The 14,778-nt window shown below is 41.9% G+C and overlaps 1 protein-coding gene across 3 annotated transcripts in view; it reads right to left on the reverse strand.

Moving 5' to 3' along the window:
* LOC117497573 (cadherin-6-like) overlaps positions 1-14,778 on the reverse strand; it is a 51,633-nt gene that overhangs the window by 6,783 nt on the left and 30,072 nt on the right. For all 3 annotated transcript variants that reach the window (XM_034149546.1, XM_034149550.1, XM_034149559.1), the window contains 4 exons: positions 11,978-12,145; positions 8,917-9,104; positions 4,218-4,471; positions 112-248 (listed from right to left, as the gene is read on the reverse strand). In XM_034149546.1, coding sequence (XP_034005437.1) covers positions 112-248; positions 4,218-4,471; positions 8,917-9,104; positions 11,978-12,145 — 747 coding nt within the window. The remainder of the gene's footprint in view (positions 1-111; positions 249-4,217; positions 4,472-8,916; positions 9,105-11,977; positions 12,146-14,778) is intronic.

The following is a 14,778-nucleotide window of genomic DNA, read 5'->3' on the forward strand; positions in this document are numbered from 1 at the left end:
GCCCAGGCCATGAGAGTTCACGTCTATTGAGTGCTTTTATGGGCTAATATCAATTCCAAAAATAAAATGTTATGGACAGGAAGCAGGTGACGAGAAAGCTTTTACACTTACTGAACTCTGTGGCGATGACGGAGATGTTGTGCCAGGCGTTCTCTTCTCTGTCCAGCTCCCGGAGGATGAACACTGACCCGTTCCCTGCATGGACGTTGAACATTCTGTCCATGTCCGTGCGTCGATCAATAGAGTACCTGCTCAAAAACACACAGAGATCGCCTTTTAAACCCATGCACTCAGGCTGTGTGGAAGTTAGCCGTGTTCCCTGGGCAACAACTTACAGACACGTTTTAGAGTTTCTCAGGTGTGAACCGGAGAGAACACGGTCACATCTACGGAAGAGTCTCTGTTAAACTGACAGGTGAGGTAAGAGGACTTTCAGCACACAGGAGGTACTCAAAACAAGTCTGACTAAGCATGATGGACTTGCCTGCACTCTGACATTATTGCCTTTCTTTGCAATTCATACCACAAAAGAACGCATTAAGAAAAAGATTAGTTTTAGCATAAATCCAAGGCAGCGTTTGTCCTCAAAGGAACTTTGTTAAAAGGAACTAAATTGGTTTCACCTGTGAAAAAAAAAAAAAAAACTACGGGAGGTAATAAATCGCTTCTATACATTCTCAGGCTGTTAAAGGGTCACTTTAAAACATATCACAAAAAACACACATTTCCTCTTTGTGTTATCTAACCACGCAGTTAGTTGCAGGTTTGCGTGCACAACTTTGGGTATAAACGCCTCTGAAACATCTGCTGCCACACAAGTGCACACAAACGAGAGCTGCTCAACATACACACAAACTCACCAGCTGTATCCTTTTACAGAAACAACTCGGATAATCCAACGGCCTTATTGTCTACAGGGCTTAAATGGACTTTTTCATTAATATTGTATAGAGGTCTTATCCAGATTTACCAGGATATGGTTTCTAGAAGGATAAGTTGCTTCTGAGCTTTACAAATGTCACCCCATGACATGTCCACAAGAGGAGAAATATCCATTCTGCTGGCAACAGCAAGACATTCACTAACTAGTCGTCTCATTTAGCACACATTATCAAGGAGGGATCGCTATTTCCTTTAGTCGCTCACGGCCCCCCATCGAGTCGGCTCACAGCGGGCCGTCAGCTGATCCATTCCTAGCTGGATTCTGTCTTTAAATCACCTACACATCAAAATGGAGCTTAAACCTGTAGTTCTTGGCTGTGTGTGGTTATTTCCTGCATTTGAAAGTAGTTCAAGTTGTTTTGTTTATATAAAAAGGACAAAAGCCTGGTGTGGTAGCTGGATTTTACTTTTTCAACTACTGCAACCTGTACATCAAAATGAAGCTAAGAAGGTTTTTAGCTGTATTTGTATGTGTGTTGCAAAAAAAACTGATATTAGATTAGATAATACAACATATGGCATCCCTTCTGTTTTTCTGCTGTTGGTTGTGTAGATACAGATAATGTGGTCTCTCTACCCCACCTGTATACTCAGTTATATTTACCGAGAGATTTGCATAATTATTTTGTAACAACCGACTTTAAGTAATTTTTTAGTGACTGAAATTTGCACAATTAATAGCTTGAGTTCTTTCCCTTGATTTCTGTGAATTCAAATGTATTCAAAAGAATTGTCTTGAGCTTACATACAAATAAAAACTAACAGAATCACTACAGAACTACAAGGAAGGTTGAGGTGAGTTGACTCTTTAACATAAAGTATACTGTCAAGGGGGCTAACAGTCCTGATGACAGATAAATGTTAGCAGCCACCCCCCTCCACACACACACCCACACACACACACACACACACACTAACACTAACACTAACACACACACAGCCAACAGGTTATCCAGTCGTGTTGTTTTTCTCTGCTTCCCAGACTACTGTGATACATCAGTGTGATTAATGGAGTAGCAGGCATCAGGAGGGCCAGCGTAAGAGGGAGGAGACCCCCAAGGGGAGACGATGAACCGGTGCTCTCAATGCACCACCGCACTCCCTTTTCGGCAGTTTCACCCCCCCCCCCTCTCTACCCTCCTCTAGTCCCTCCCCCCAGCTTCTCCTCCTGCATCAAGCATTTTTACTGTCTTTGTCTAAACCCTCCCTCCTCGTCTCCTCCTGCCTCTCCTCCTCTCCTACCACCTCATGGGCCCCGGCAGTAACTCTAACCTCGTTAAATGTGCGTCGGCCGTGGGCTTTGCTAATTGCTTTTCTAATATTCCCAATAATTCAGCTGGCTGAGCCTCACCCCGTCCCCTGATTAATGACGGAGAGATAACAGCGCGCCTCGTCCTGACCGGGCACCCAAAGTGCTGCTCTCAGCAGGCAGGCAGCTAGCGGGACGGGAGGCCAGGCAGAAGGACATGGAGGGTTACAGAAATGTTAGTGATCAGCGGGTTGGGACATATATCCTCTTTCCTCCCTACACAAGCTACACGAGCGGCTGGCACGCCACAGTGTTTTCAGAAGGAACCCGGCAGAAGTATTGATTTGGGGATTTGCAGGTCAGGAGTTTGAAGTGGGCTATATTTAGATGAACGCTGTTAAGGTTGTAAGATGGTTGTTTCAACAACTTTTAAATCAATACATTTCTATGTAAAGCAAGTACTTTAAGATACATTTCAAAATAGCTTTATGTAAAGGATATGGAAAAGTGGTTACATGAAACCAAGACCACCAGAAAACCTGGAAACACAATCTCACCCCAAGGTCCATTAACCAACTATCTCACAAATCATGTTCAAGCACTTTAAATATCTTCCTTGTTGAATGCTGTTGAATCAAATTTGAAAGCTCCAGAGTAGTTTCTATTCTCCAATAACTGTATTCAAGGCAATGAATGTACTTGAACCTGAATTTCAGCAAAAAAAACACCATACTTTTTTGTGAATGACCATGGTGTCAGTTAATATTTCAAAACCTTAAAAGACAGAATACACTTAAATACATTTTCATGTTAAATTCTCTAAACTTTCACGCCAAACTATTTAAACGTTTTTTTTCCAAAAGCGTGCTCTTGGTAAGCCAAAGACAGGAAAACATTCTAATATTGCAGCACTTAGACGCTTCATTGACTTCCAGGGCTATTACAAAATGTTCAAGAGATGACAGCTTTTTAAAACTCTGGCTTATCTTTCCTACTTATGTATAATATTCAAAAAACATTCCTGTTTGTGTGAATTTCCATTTTACGTTTTCAAAACCTTGAATATTGATCATGTTTTAGGAACTTGAACATCAGTAATGAGTTTTTATGATGGGATGACACTGACTGAATAGCTTATGTTAAGAAATAGGCCATTATGATCTTTTCGTACCTTCAATTGGATCACATCACAATGCTCATGCATGCAGACACCTATGCTTACTGAGGGAATTGTGTTAAAAGTCCATGCCTCAATGTGCTGGTGTCTGCAAGTGTTGTGGCAAGCTAATAAAGATAAGCGTCTCAGTGACTTCCTGATGCCAGGCGGCCCCCGGGCCGCCTAGCCTCCTCCACTGCGCGCCTTTAAATGCCACGGGGTAGCTACCTCCTTGATGATCGGCGATAAAAGAGAATGATATCATATTTGACACCTGCAATAAAGTGGTGGAACTTCAACCTTGAGAGCCAACTCCCTTAGTGCATCATAAAAATGAAAAAGTCTTTGAGACAGAGTGGGAGACGCAGCCTTACACCCCACTGCCATTACTCCCATTTAATAGAAGGCCTGCATAATTTGGGATCTGCATGAAGCAAGTAGTGCAGGTGATATTCTGTCCCTTTTCTGGTTAACAATGCATCCCCTACCAAGGGCTCATTACGTTTTTTATGCAATCGTTATGTTGAAAGAAATCTAAGGGAGAAGATCTACTTTTTACCCTAAAGCCAAATCAGATAGTTTGATATAAAAAAAACATCTTAGCAGTAATGCAAACTGGAAAAGGGAAGGAACTTTAAAAAAACATACGTGCCAGTTTTGTATCCAAATCATCTGTCATTAACCACCTATTGAGGGCTCACTTCAACCAATCACATCCCTTTCTCTTATTCACCTAGTAGCTTCAATCTGGACTTTTAGCCACATCTTTTTCATTGGATAATGATGATTTAAGTACAATCGTAACATGCCAAACACTGATATTGTTCCTTTAAGATGTGTGTGTGTGTGTGTGTGTGTGTGCTTCAGTACCTGACGAGACTGTTTTTGTCGTCGGGGTCAGACGCGCTGACGGAGCCGATGGTGGTGTTCCTGGCCGCGTCCTCTTTGACCTCCATGACGTAGCTGGCCCGCTCAAACATGGGCGGCTCGTCCACATCCTCCACCACGATCTTAATGGTCGCCTCATCCCTGAAGGGGCCCACGGAGAAGAAGCGAGGGTTGAGGTGGGAATTTTCCACCTGAATACGGAGACTGTACTGTCGCTTCCTCTCGAAGTCCAGAGGCTGCAAAACAGAAAGGACATGTTTGAGTGAGATGTTTCACATACTGTGACATGTTTTCCCTTCTTTCATGGATTAAAAAGACAAATGCACTCTTGAGTTTTTTTGGCCTCTAATAGTTGCTTCTAAACACTCATTTGTATGCAGCTGCACTTTAAGCTGTTGATTTTCTGAAAACTAATATCCATTCAGAGCATACTGCCACATTTAATTTCAGGTCAGATTGGGATTTTATTCATTAAACTGGCAATCTTTTCCAGAGCATCGTCTAATTAGCTTGTGAAAAGGGGCTCAGTGTCTTCTTCAAGGACAAACAAGACTGTTGATGGAAACACAGGGGATCACACTAGGGCTGCATTATTTGGTAAAAGAGTCATATTGTGATTATTGTTGGCAATATTGCGATTTGCAATATAATAAAACAAATGGTATCATAGGTGTACTTGCTTAGTTATGGAAAGGAAAATGCTGACTACTGATCCTTTTAGAATGTGTATTTCAAAAGTCATACAAACTTAGTATTTTAACTAAGTGTAAATTATTGTTTTAATTAATTACTGTTTGACAACATTAAATGAAAAACCTAATCCGAGTGAACAAATGGTATACTTGCTTAGTTAGGGAAAGGAAAATGCAGACTACTTATAATTTTAAAATGTGTATTTCTAAATTCATACATACAAACTTAGTATCATATTACATGTACTGTAGGCCTAACATACAAATAAATTGTAAATGACTATTTTAATTACTTACTATTTGACAAATAATGTGTGTATGTGTGTGTACAGAACATTAATCATTACAATGTGAAATTGAAAGATTACATATAGTTATCTTAAACAAGAAAAGGTGAAGTAAATGTACAAAACACTGGACCCTGTACTAGTGATTAACAAAGTTAGCTCTGATAGCTACAGACGCACCTCACTCAGTTCCAATGCTAACAACACATCACCGTGAAGACATTACACTTGCACTTTGTTTAGCTAGCAAGCTAACCTGTAGCTGTGTCTTTATTTTTCGTAACTTTCAATGCCGCCGTGCATTCTTTGTATTTTTCTCTGTGTTGTTTAAGGTGCTGGTACATTTGCGTCGTGTTGCCGGATGATGTAGCAACTGTTGTTTGCGTTTTTAATAGAAAACCTCACTGTAGCTTAACAGCTAAGGGTTGCGTGTTCATTTAGCATTAGCATCCGTTCCTCAGTGGATAGTCATGTGACCAAACAAGGCAGATGGAGATGCTTCACTGAGCCTGATTGGTCGGCTCTGCAGCATGTGCGTGCATAGTAATTCAACTGCGTACACAAATTATACATTTTTCGAATTCGCGGATTCGCAAACGCACACTTTTTAGTTAATTAAATCGCTTCCATTTGGGGTGATAACATAGATAATAGTACTGATAATCGCAGAGGGTCATATCGCGATTGCAATGTCGATTAAATTAAATAATGACGTTTAAAGGCCTTTGATAAACTGCTGCCATATCCTGAATATATTGTGAGTGGTGTGGCTTTTTAAACAAACCATAACATTGTTGGGTTATTGTACAGCATTACACATGATTAAAGTTTATAGCCATGAAATCTGGTAAGAAATGTTTTTTGTTAGCTTGACAGTAACATTAGACAAATAATGTACGTACTACATTTCCATCGTTTGCTTGGACTTTTAATTGCAAGTATTGAGTGGTACACATTTTCCATTGTTCTTTGTTATTTTTCTCTGAACAAAAATATGCAAATGTCTTGGATGTTTGTGCGTTTGAACTCCATTTCCTGATCCCTGCCACACTCTATGAAACAATTAATCACAGTTGTCTCTCCATGTCTGCTCGGTGACATCTGTTGTTTTTTTCATTTTAGTCGTTAAATGAAGACATCAGTGTATCAGATAAGTGTACGATCAACAAGGGAGGTATTGCAGTTTGAAGAGTCAGTTGATGTTGAGACTTTAGTGTGCTTTTTTTTCTGACAGATGGAAAAATACTGATAATACTTAGTTTTTAAGGGTGTTATTGTTAAGTTGCTCACATTTTATAATTTGAAATGAATAATAAGGATGTATGATTAAAAAGAACATACAAAGAAAAATGGAAAATGGTTAAGGTTCTGGTGAGCAATACTTTTTCTACATTTATGTTATATGATAAGTTCACATTGAGTATGATAAAAGCAGACAGTTTACATAGTTATATAGTGTAGATTTATGCTAGACCTCCTCTGTTGGTATACGCACTTTTATTTTACCAATTTGTTTGCTTAAAAGGAAGCAGCATTGTTATTTTTCACGTGTGATCCCCTATAATGCTGCATCTACTGTACACTGCTCTTACATCCTATCATTTAATGGACTGCACACAATGATTGGTATTATTCCGCACAGGTTGGTAAGATGTTTTCCCTTTTATGTTCCTTCTGTGAACTTTTTTTTGAAGTTGTAGCCACTGAAGGTATCCCCCCCATTCATGGTAATAATTGGGGAGCGGTGCATTTTAATGAATGTGCGCCCGGCGCTGAGCGGGAGCAGCTAGATCAGAGTGAGCTCCTCGCATGCTGCCTGTACATATGAAAGGATGGCGGGTCCGTGATCGCTGGAAACAACCTTTAAAAGCATGAAAAATCCAGATGGAACAAGCCGTTTTCTGAAGTCATGAATAAAAACATAAAATGAGTCGGTGATTTTCAGCGTTTCTTGTTATGGCAGAAGGGGGGACCTCACGTCAATGGGAGGGTCTTTTGCTTTGAAGGGCCGGTGCAAGCGGTGATGGGACACACTCCCACTTGACAAGCCCATTTAATTATTAGGTTCAGAATTAGGGCATGCAGACTCCCCACACACACTCTGCCCGCTCACCACATCCACTACAGCACTGCTACAGCTACAAAAGGCAATTATGTCATCTTCCACTTAATGATGGCATGATGGAAGCGATCAATCGAAAGCAGCAGAGAGGCTTGATACGGCAGGTTCTGTTGAATACATCAGAAACACAGCACAGCACACTGCTGAATGCTACGATCCATACTGAGCATCAATATTTCTGCTTTGGTCTCAGCTGGGAGGGAAAATGAATCTCACTCAAAACACATGTACTGGGAGTGTAGGCAAGTGTTAGGTGAAATCTAATAACTCTGCTGTCCATCCTCTGGCTGTCAGAGTGTATGGAAATTAAAAAGTTTCTATCACTTTCTGCTTTATTGAGTGCACTACCTTGTGTTGTTTCCTCTTGTTTGCCCAAACGAGAAGTGTGATGCTCATACGGTACAGTGCAGGTTTGGTGGAATCAAGTCAAGGGTTCTCAAACCACAAACATAGAAATAAATAAGAACATGTGTGAATGCTGTTTTATGAAATTGAGCCCCATTTTTACAATGTCCTGGGGCATTATCCCTTTCTATATAGAAGTGTACATTTGTTATGGCCCAGTTCGCCAGTATTTAAATTGCCTTCAAACACTTAAGGGATCCACAGTAACACAAAACATGGTCATTCGTGGGATTCTCTGGACAATTTTTAAATGTTGCAAAAAAAACAGTTGCTGGAGTTATTTTCAAAAACAATGTTTTATTGTGGTGATGTGTATGAAATACAGGATTGTTTTGTTTTTTTTGTATTTCTTTGTCTTATCTTGGGACGATATTGGAAATAATTTAAAAAATGTATTTATTATTGTATTTAATTAAGAAGTACAGGCTGTATGTGTTCTCAGCCTTGGAGAAACTTGACATGTTTTGGTATGTGTCTGAACCTATCTACAGTGGTTTGATAAAACAGATATGTCAACGTGTGCCTACTTTGTTCATGTACTGTTGAGGTTAATTTCAGTAGTTGTGTGCTATAATGCATTTACAAAGTGTGAAGAGGAGGCAACTTTAGAATAGGGAACCTGTTCAGGTCAATTCGAGTCAAACTACTAGCATATTGGTTATGAACAAGACTTCACTTTAAAATAGGGAACATATTCTTAGATAGAAATACCTCATTTTGAGTTATTTAGACTTAATTAACACTTATAGTTTCATGTCTTGTTACATAAGAATAGATCATATTTGTTAAGTGTTATTATGGGAGAATTACTATTCTTGTGGTATTACTGCCTTATTAGGCCCATATTGAGTAGAGCATATTAAGACTAAAACTCATGTACAACAACTTCCTTACTTGCAATAAATAAGCACTAATTAGAGGGTTATTGAGGAAAAACTCTCAACTAATGGCCTATTACTTGTAGAATATGGTCATGTAGAATAAGGCATTAATAAGTGTTTTATAATGACTAATAAAGAGCCAATATACTGCTAATATGCATGTTAATTAACATCTAGTTGATGGTGAATTTGTGTACCAACCTTTTATATAAATACCTGGGCGCAGCTTCTATACCTCTGTGCCTGCCTTTAACCCCATCAAATCCCTCACAGAACACCAACCGAGTCTCTGACCTTTCTCAGCAAGATGACCCCCTCCTGTGTGCTCCTGTTGGTGGTGACATCGAACATGCCGGGGCCGTCGCTCCCGATGATCCTGTACTCCATTTCCGCATTCTCGCCTATGTCGTTGTCCATGGCCCGGATCACTCCCACAGCAGAACCAATATCGGAGGACTCAGGAACCCTGAACTCATAGACGGCTGCGGAGGAACAAAAACATCTGAGTGATTTGGTGGTTCCAGGAACAGATGTACAGAGAAAACTAAAGTTTGGATAAAATTAGTAAAAGCTCTGTGGTGTAACTAAATGTAAAATGTTCATGAGCAGGGTCATGACATCTGAGGTCCTGCCATTCTTTAAAAATTCATCACAACTAAAAGCATAATAGAGAAGCATCGAAGCCCTAAAAATACACCCAAGATTAATTTATGAAGACAATACACTGGCCGGAAAAGAAACACCACTGCCCCTGACACCCAAGGAGCGACACAACCTGCCTATTATTAATGACCCTGTTAGTGGAAAAAAGGAAAGAGGGAAAGTGGGTAAGTCAGAGAGCAAGAATACAAGAGTCCGGGAGGGAGTGAGTCAGAGCAAATCAGAGAGCAGCAATATACGAGCCAGGCGGGGAGGGAGAGTGTGTGAAAGGAGAAGCCGTGTGGGAGATTTAGTGCTGCAACATTTGTAGATCAGCTGTGGAGCAGCCATTTCATATGCGGTGAAACATATTTCATTTTCAAAAACAGACATTTGGCCTTTCACATAAGTTGCTACAAGCGGTATTGACTCAGAAATTTAGGATGTGACATAAATTCTGGGCCAATTTGCTCAACACAAATTAATTGCATCCTTCTTCTTTTTTTTTATTTTGTAAGATGATTTCCTGGTTTGAGGCGGATGAATTGATGGCTGCCTGTCGGCCGCGGTGGCCCCAGCTGCATCTTGTATGCTTAAATAAATAGCTGGACTGCAGGGGGGGGGGGGCGGGCGTGATATACACACAGCCTGCGGAGACAAACAGCACTGACACACTAATAAAACACGCTGACAGTGTTTTGGCAACGCCTGAGTCGGCAGGTCTCTGTGACGCTGACACTTGCCTCTACACACACACACACACACACACATGCACACACACATATACACAGACACACACTGAAAGCGAGGCACTACTAGCAGGTTTCCCTAGGCTAACAGGTATTTAGCATTGGGTGGAAAAGAAGAGGCATCACTCCGGCAGACAACAATGATATCGCTTCCTGACACTCCACCTCCTCTGGGTGTCCCATTACAATATCTCTTCCTCTTTCTCCCTCTTTCAATCTTCCCCTCTGTCTGCCCCCCCCTTCCTCCATCACAGGCTGTCTTTCTGTCGCCTGCATCACTCTTCTTCTTTCTTCTTCTATCTTCCCCTCCTGTCACCTCCTCCATCCCTGTCGTATCCATCTCCCTCCTTCCCTCCTCTCACTGTTCATTCATTGGCGCAGGGGCAGAGATGACAGCGTCTGTCTCTTCCCCCCTACCCTCCCCTCAAGCTGGTGGAAGGAGGGAGTGATAAATGCGGGGACGGCGGGAGTTCTGCGGTCGCGTGTTTGCCTCGCGTCGCCCACTGTACAGTGTACAGTGCGCTTGCTGTTACTGAGGGGAAACACGACGACACCAGTAATCTGTCAATCTGATCTGGCTGCCTTCCCCGTTTGCCAGATGCACAAGAGGAAGTGAGACGGGTGGGAGGAGGGAGAAGAAAGGGAGACAATGTGCGAGACTGAAAGTGAGTAGGAAGGGAGCAGAAAGGGAGAATTGATGATTGATGAGTGAGAGGGTTACAAAAAGAGGGGGGGTAATTCACCAAGGAGAGGTGAAGCACTGAAATGAGAACATTGGTTTTATGGAGTTAAAGGCAGCAGAAGAAAGACTTAATAGCACAAGATAGACAAAGAGAGGAAGAGTAGGGGAGATAAAGGCCAGTGAACGTACTCTCTTCATTTAATAGGGATTACAGGGCTGATCTGATGCACTTTGTAGGACCCCACGCTCTGTCATATGGCTCTATATTTAATTATTCGCTGCCTTTAAGAGGCCCGCCTTAGTCGCACAAAACTCCCTGCAATAATCCAAATTCATTTGAAACTGACACCAGATGGGGGCTGCCTGCCTGGCACCGGCTCCCAGTGACAAGTGGTTTTCATGGGCTGAGTATTGGTCACTCTGTTGCGGCTTTCACACCAGCGCTTTTCCCTTTCTGGCTCCTAGCTAGAGCTTTTCTGGTTCAGCTCCGGTTTCCCTTTTCAGCTCCCGCTCTGTTCACACCGCCCAGCTGCCGCTGCTGCGTCATGACGTCACCGTTTACATCGCTGATTTTCTCCCCAACGGAGCTCACAACAACGGGGGGGGGGACTGCGTCGGGTCGATGATCGTGTTGCTTTTAATCATACGAAGCCAGATTAAATTAAATAACGACTTCTCCAACCTTATACTTTTCTCCAGAGTGCCGTGGTTCATTGTTTATTAATGTGTTTCAGCGGCATTTACCGACCGCTGCAGTGCTGGCTGCTCTTCCACGGGAGTTTATTCTCCCGTTAGCTCCGGGTTAGCTCACACGGCTCTAAAGTATTCACTGTCTGACTGTCACACAAGCAGCTGATACATATCCCCAGTTCCCCTTAAGTGAATGTGTGTCAGTCTGAATTGATGCTGTTTTTTTATAAGTGTGTGGTTGCCTTTCTAGTCACTTTGCTCAGCGCTACTGCTTGTAGGCAGGCATGACGAGACTCTTCAGTCGACCCATGTTCAGGGGAGGTGGGTTTAGTTTCCTGCACGCCTCGACGTAAGAGAGACGTAAGCGACGCCAGGTCATAACTCCGAAGCTCTTGCCTCTGGACCGACAATTTTTTGGAGCTGGAAGTGAACCGCATTCCGGAGCTATGACGCGGCGCCGCTGCGGTGTGAACAGGAAAAAGCGCCGGTGTGAAAGGGGCATGTGTGTGTGTGTGTGTGTGTGTGTGTGTGTGTGTGTGTGTGTGGGGGGGGGGGGGGGGGGGGGGGGGGGGGGTTCCAGAAGGCCTGTACTCACTCTTAGTGAAGCGTGGCGGGTTGTCGTTCACGTCTGCGAGCGTGATGCTGACCGTGGTGGTGCCGGAGAGCCCCCCCATCTGCCCCGCCATGTCCTTAGCCTGGATCACAACCTGGTAGTTTTCCTTCACTTCTCTGTCCATGCCAGGCAGGGCGGTCTTGATCAGGCCTGAGGAGAAATGCACAGATTCATGGTGAGAGTTTATTTGAAAAGAATGACCATTTGGTTATCTAATAAGTTAAGTCCATTTATACAGCCCTCAATCACAACCCTTGATTTTCTGTTTCAGTTCAAATAAAAACTGTATTATATAGAAAAGCTTAAACAGTCAACAGACTTTGCTGCTTTGCGTTGACATACATGAAATGAAGCAGAATATACTTTGGGTATATTAACTAAGGCTCAAAGGCATTTTTCACAATTCTTAGACATTTTATTTATAAAATTAGTAGTCAAGCAATCAAGACGTTAATCAACAGACTTAATGCATAATGAAAATAATCATTAGTTGCAGCCCTTAACGCATTTTTCAATGTTTAATTTGATTGGTATAAATGACAAAAAGCTTATCTTGATTAAAATTGCAGGACGAAACTTTTAAACACTAATACTTATAAGTTTAAAAAGAATCTGATGCATCACCAGCCCCTCATTTGCCCTTTTAGTCACTTTATATAACTGAATGCATTTTCTGAGGTGTGCTCAGCACAAGAGGACCTGTGAACTCACTGACCCTTCAGCTGCGGTCAACAGTGTCCTCTGCAGCAGCAAAAATATATTTTGGGTGAGCGGGAACATAACACATGGGTCAATATCACTTCAAACTGACTCCTATTAAAATATCATGGTATGTTTTCATAATGTTATGTGAATGCAGCTATGATATGCAGTATGAACAGAGCAACTAAACAGCTTTAAAGTCATCATTAAACTATGCAAGTCTGGCAGGTTTTCTGTACAACCTTTCCGAATCAAACAACTATTATGACATAAAAATAATGATATTCCTCCACAGGTGGACTGCGTATCAAAGATCACTGTATTTGCCTGGAAAAAGGCCTGGCTGCATCAGCTATATTAAATAAATGACATTTCATTTTTTTGATTTATGCATCTACAGGCTAGATAATTAAACCACTAGGAACATTTTATTACAGAGAGGTCAGTTCTCTTGCCGAGGAGGCGCGGCGGAAGTGAGCTCTGCGGTCACACAGGAGCACATTGTGGAGTCTGTGTTCTCGTGATTTAACTGGTAAGTGGACCAAAGGGCCAATCTACCAAAACCACAGCTTATTCCTTTAAATCTCCATGCGTAACATTCGCCTCCAAATGCATTCAGCATCATTTATCTCCTCTTTGGAATTAAAGCTCAGTTAATATTCCGCCTTTTAAGTGTCTTGAAGTTGCTTACTCCTGCGCTCTGACATGTTAGATGTCTAGTTTGGAGTCAGGACAGAGAACTGGGTAAAGCAGTAATTGGCAGCATATTCAAAAGGTGTCCTGCGTCTCCCATCAGAGGCGGTCTTAAATCATGTCTTCTATTACATGTTGGAATTAGGAGCAGCATGAAAAAGAAGCAGGTGGAGGGAGAGAGGCAGACAGATGAGGTTCAGTGGGAGAATAAAGTAAAACAAATAATTAAATCTCACCCTAAATAAACTACTTTGCAAACTTCATCACTTTCTGGATGATTCATTGCATATCAAACAGACGTGGTGCATCATTCAAACTGAGATCAGACTGGCCTACGCTGTTTAAAAGGCCCTTCAACTTTTTTTCTTCTTCTTCCTAATGATGTGCAATTTATCTCACGGACAACACGCTGTTAAGAGAAAAGCGATCGTTGAGGAAAGGAAGCAAGCGTATAGCCGCTTTAAAGCAGCGTCACGCTCTCTCTATAACTCTACCTTTGTTATTGCCTAATGACTACAATGCACACACACCGAGGAGGAGAAGAGAAACAAATCCTGCTCATAATGTGATGTCCAGGCATGTCTTTGTGTAAGAGGGGATGTCAGCTTACATACCACATGTGGGATAAACCATATTACTGTTAATCCCCGCGCTAATCTGCAAATGGCTTTTTTGTCGTTTCCCTTTTGTTTAAGCAAAAAAGACAGGATGTGTTCCAAAGCGTACATTAATGATTAAAACTAGCAAGCGGCTAGATTTTTGGGGTTGGTGATTTGCCACTCACACTATAAATCCCCCCCCCCCGCCTGTCAGCCAGCGAGAGGAGGCAGACGTGTTGGTATTTTTGGTTCAGTTCAAGGGGAATTCACAGCCTTCCAGGAGTTATTTTCAGATAAATTGTTTTAATTTTCTTTCTTGGTAAAGCTCAGCTTGCCTCCTCTATTTCTGTGTCAGTTAGTGATTTGTTCTGTTTTAGCAGAATGGCCACCTCCAGATGAAAGGGTGTAAACGTGTGGGTTACATATGTAGGTGGAGAGTGCAGTGGCAGTTGCCTTGTTCGAGCGAGGATAAGAGCTTTTCCACTGAAGACAAACTGAAGAGTTGTGCACGTTATTCAGAAAGCAAACAACCTTCACGGCCGCAGTGAATGCTGTTCTACTGAGGCTAAAGTTGGTGGGGAGACATTATAATCTTTGACTTTTCTTTCGAGGATTTATTCTCACAATACATTTTTTTAGCCTTTGGATTCCGAAGGACCAACAAACAAGACTTGATTTTGTTGTTTTGATATATTTCTGAAATCAAATGGTATTGCTCCGGAGCTGTACATATCTCAATAATGCACAGACATAAAAATGAATGGGTCATTTGTGTCTGTAGTGTTTCTA

This window comes from Trematomus bernacchii, unplaced genomic scaffold (genome assembly GCF_902827165.1).
Source record: "Trematomus bernacchii unplaced genomic scaffold, fTreBer1.1, whole genome shotgun sequence".
Classification (NCBI taxonomy): domain Eukaryota; kingdom Metazoa; phylum Chordata; class Actinopteri; order Perciformes; family Nototheniidae; genus Trematomus; species Trematomus bernacchii.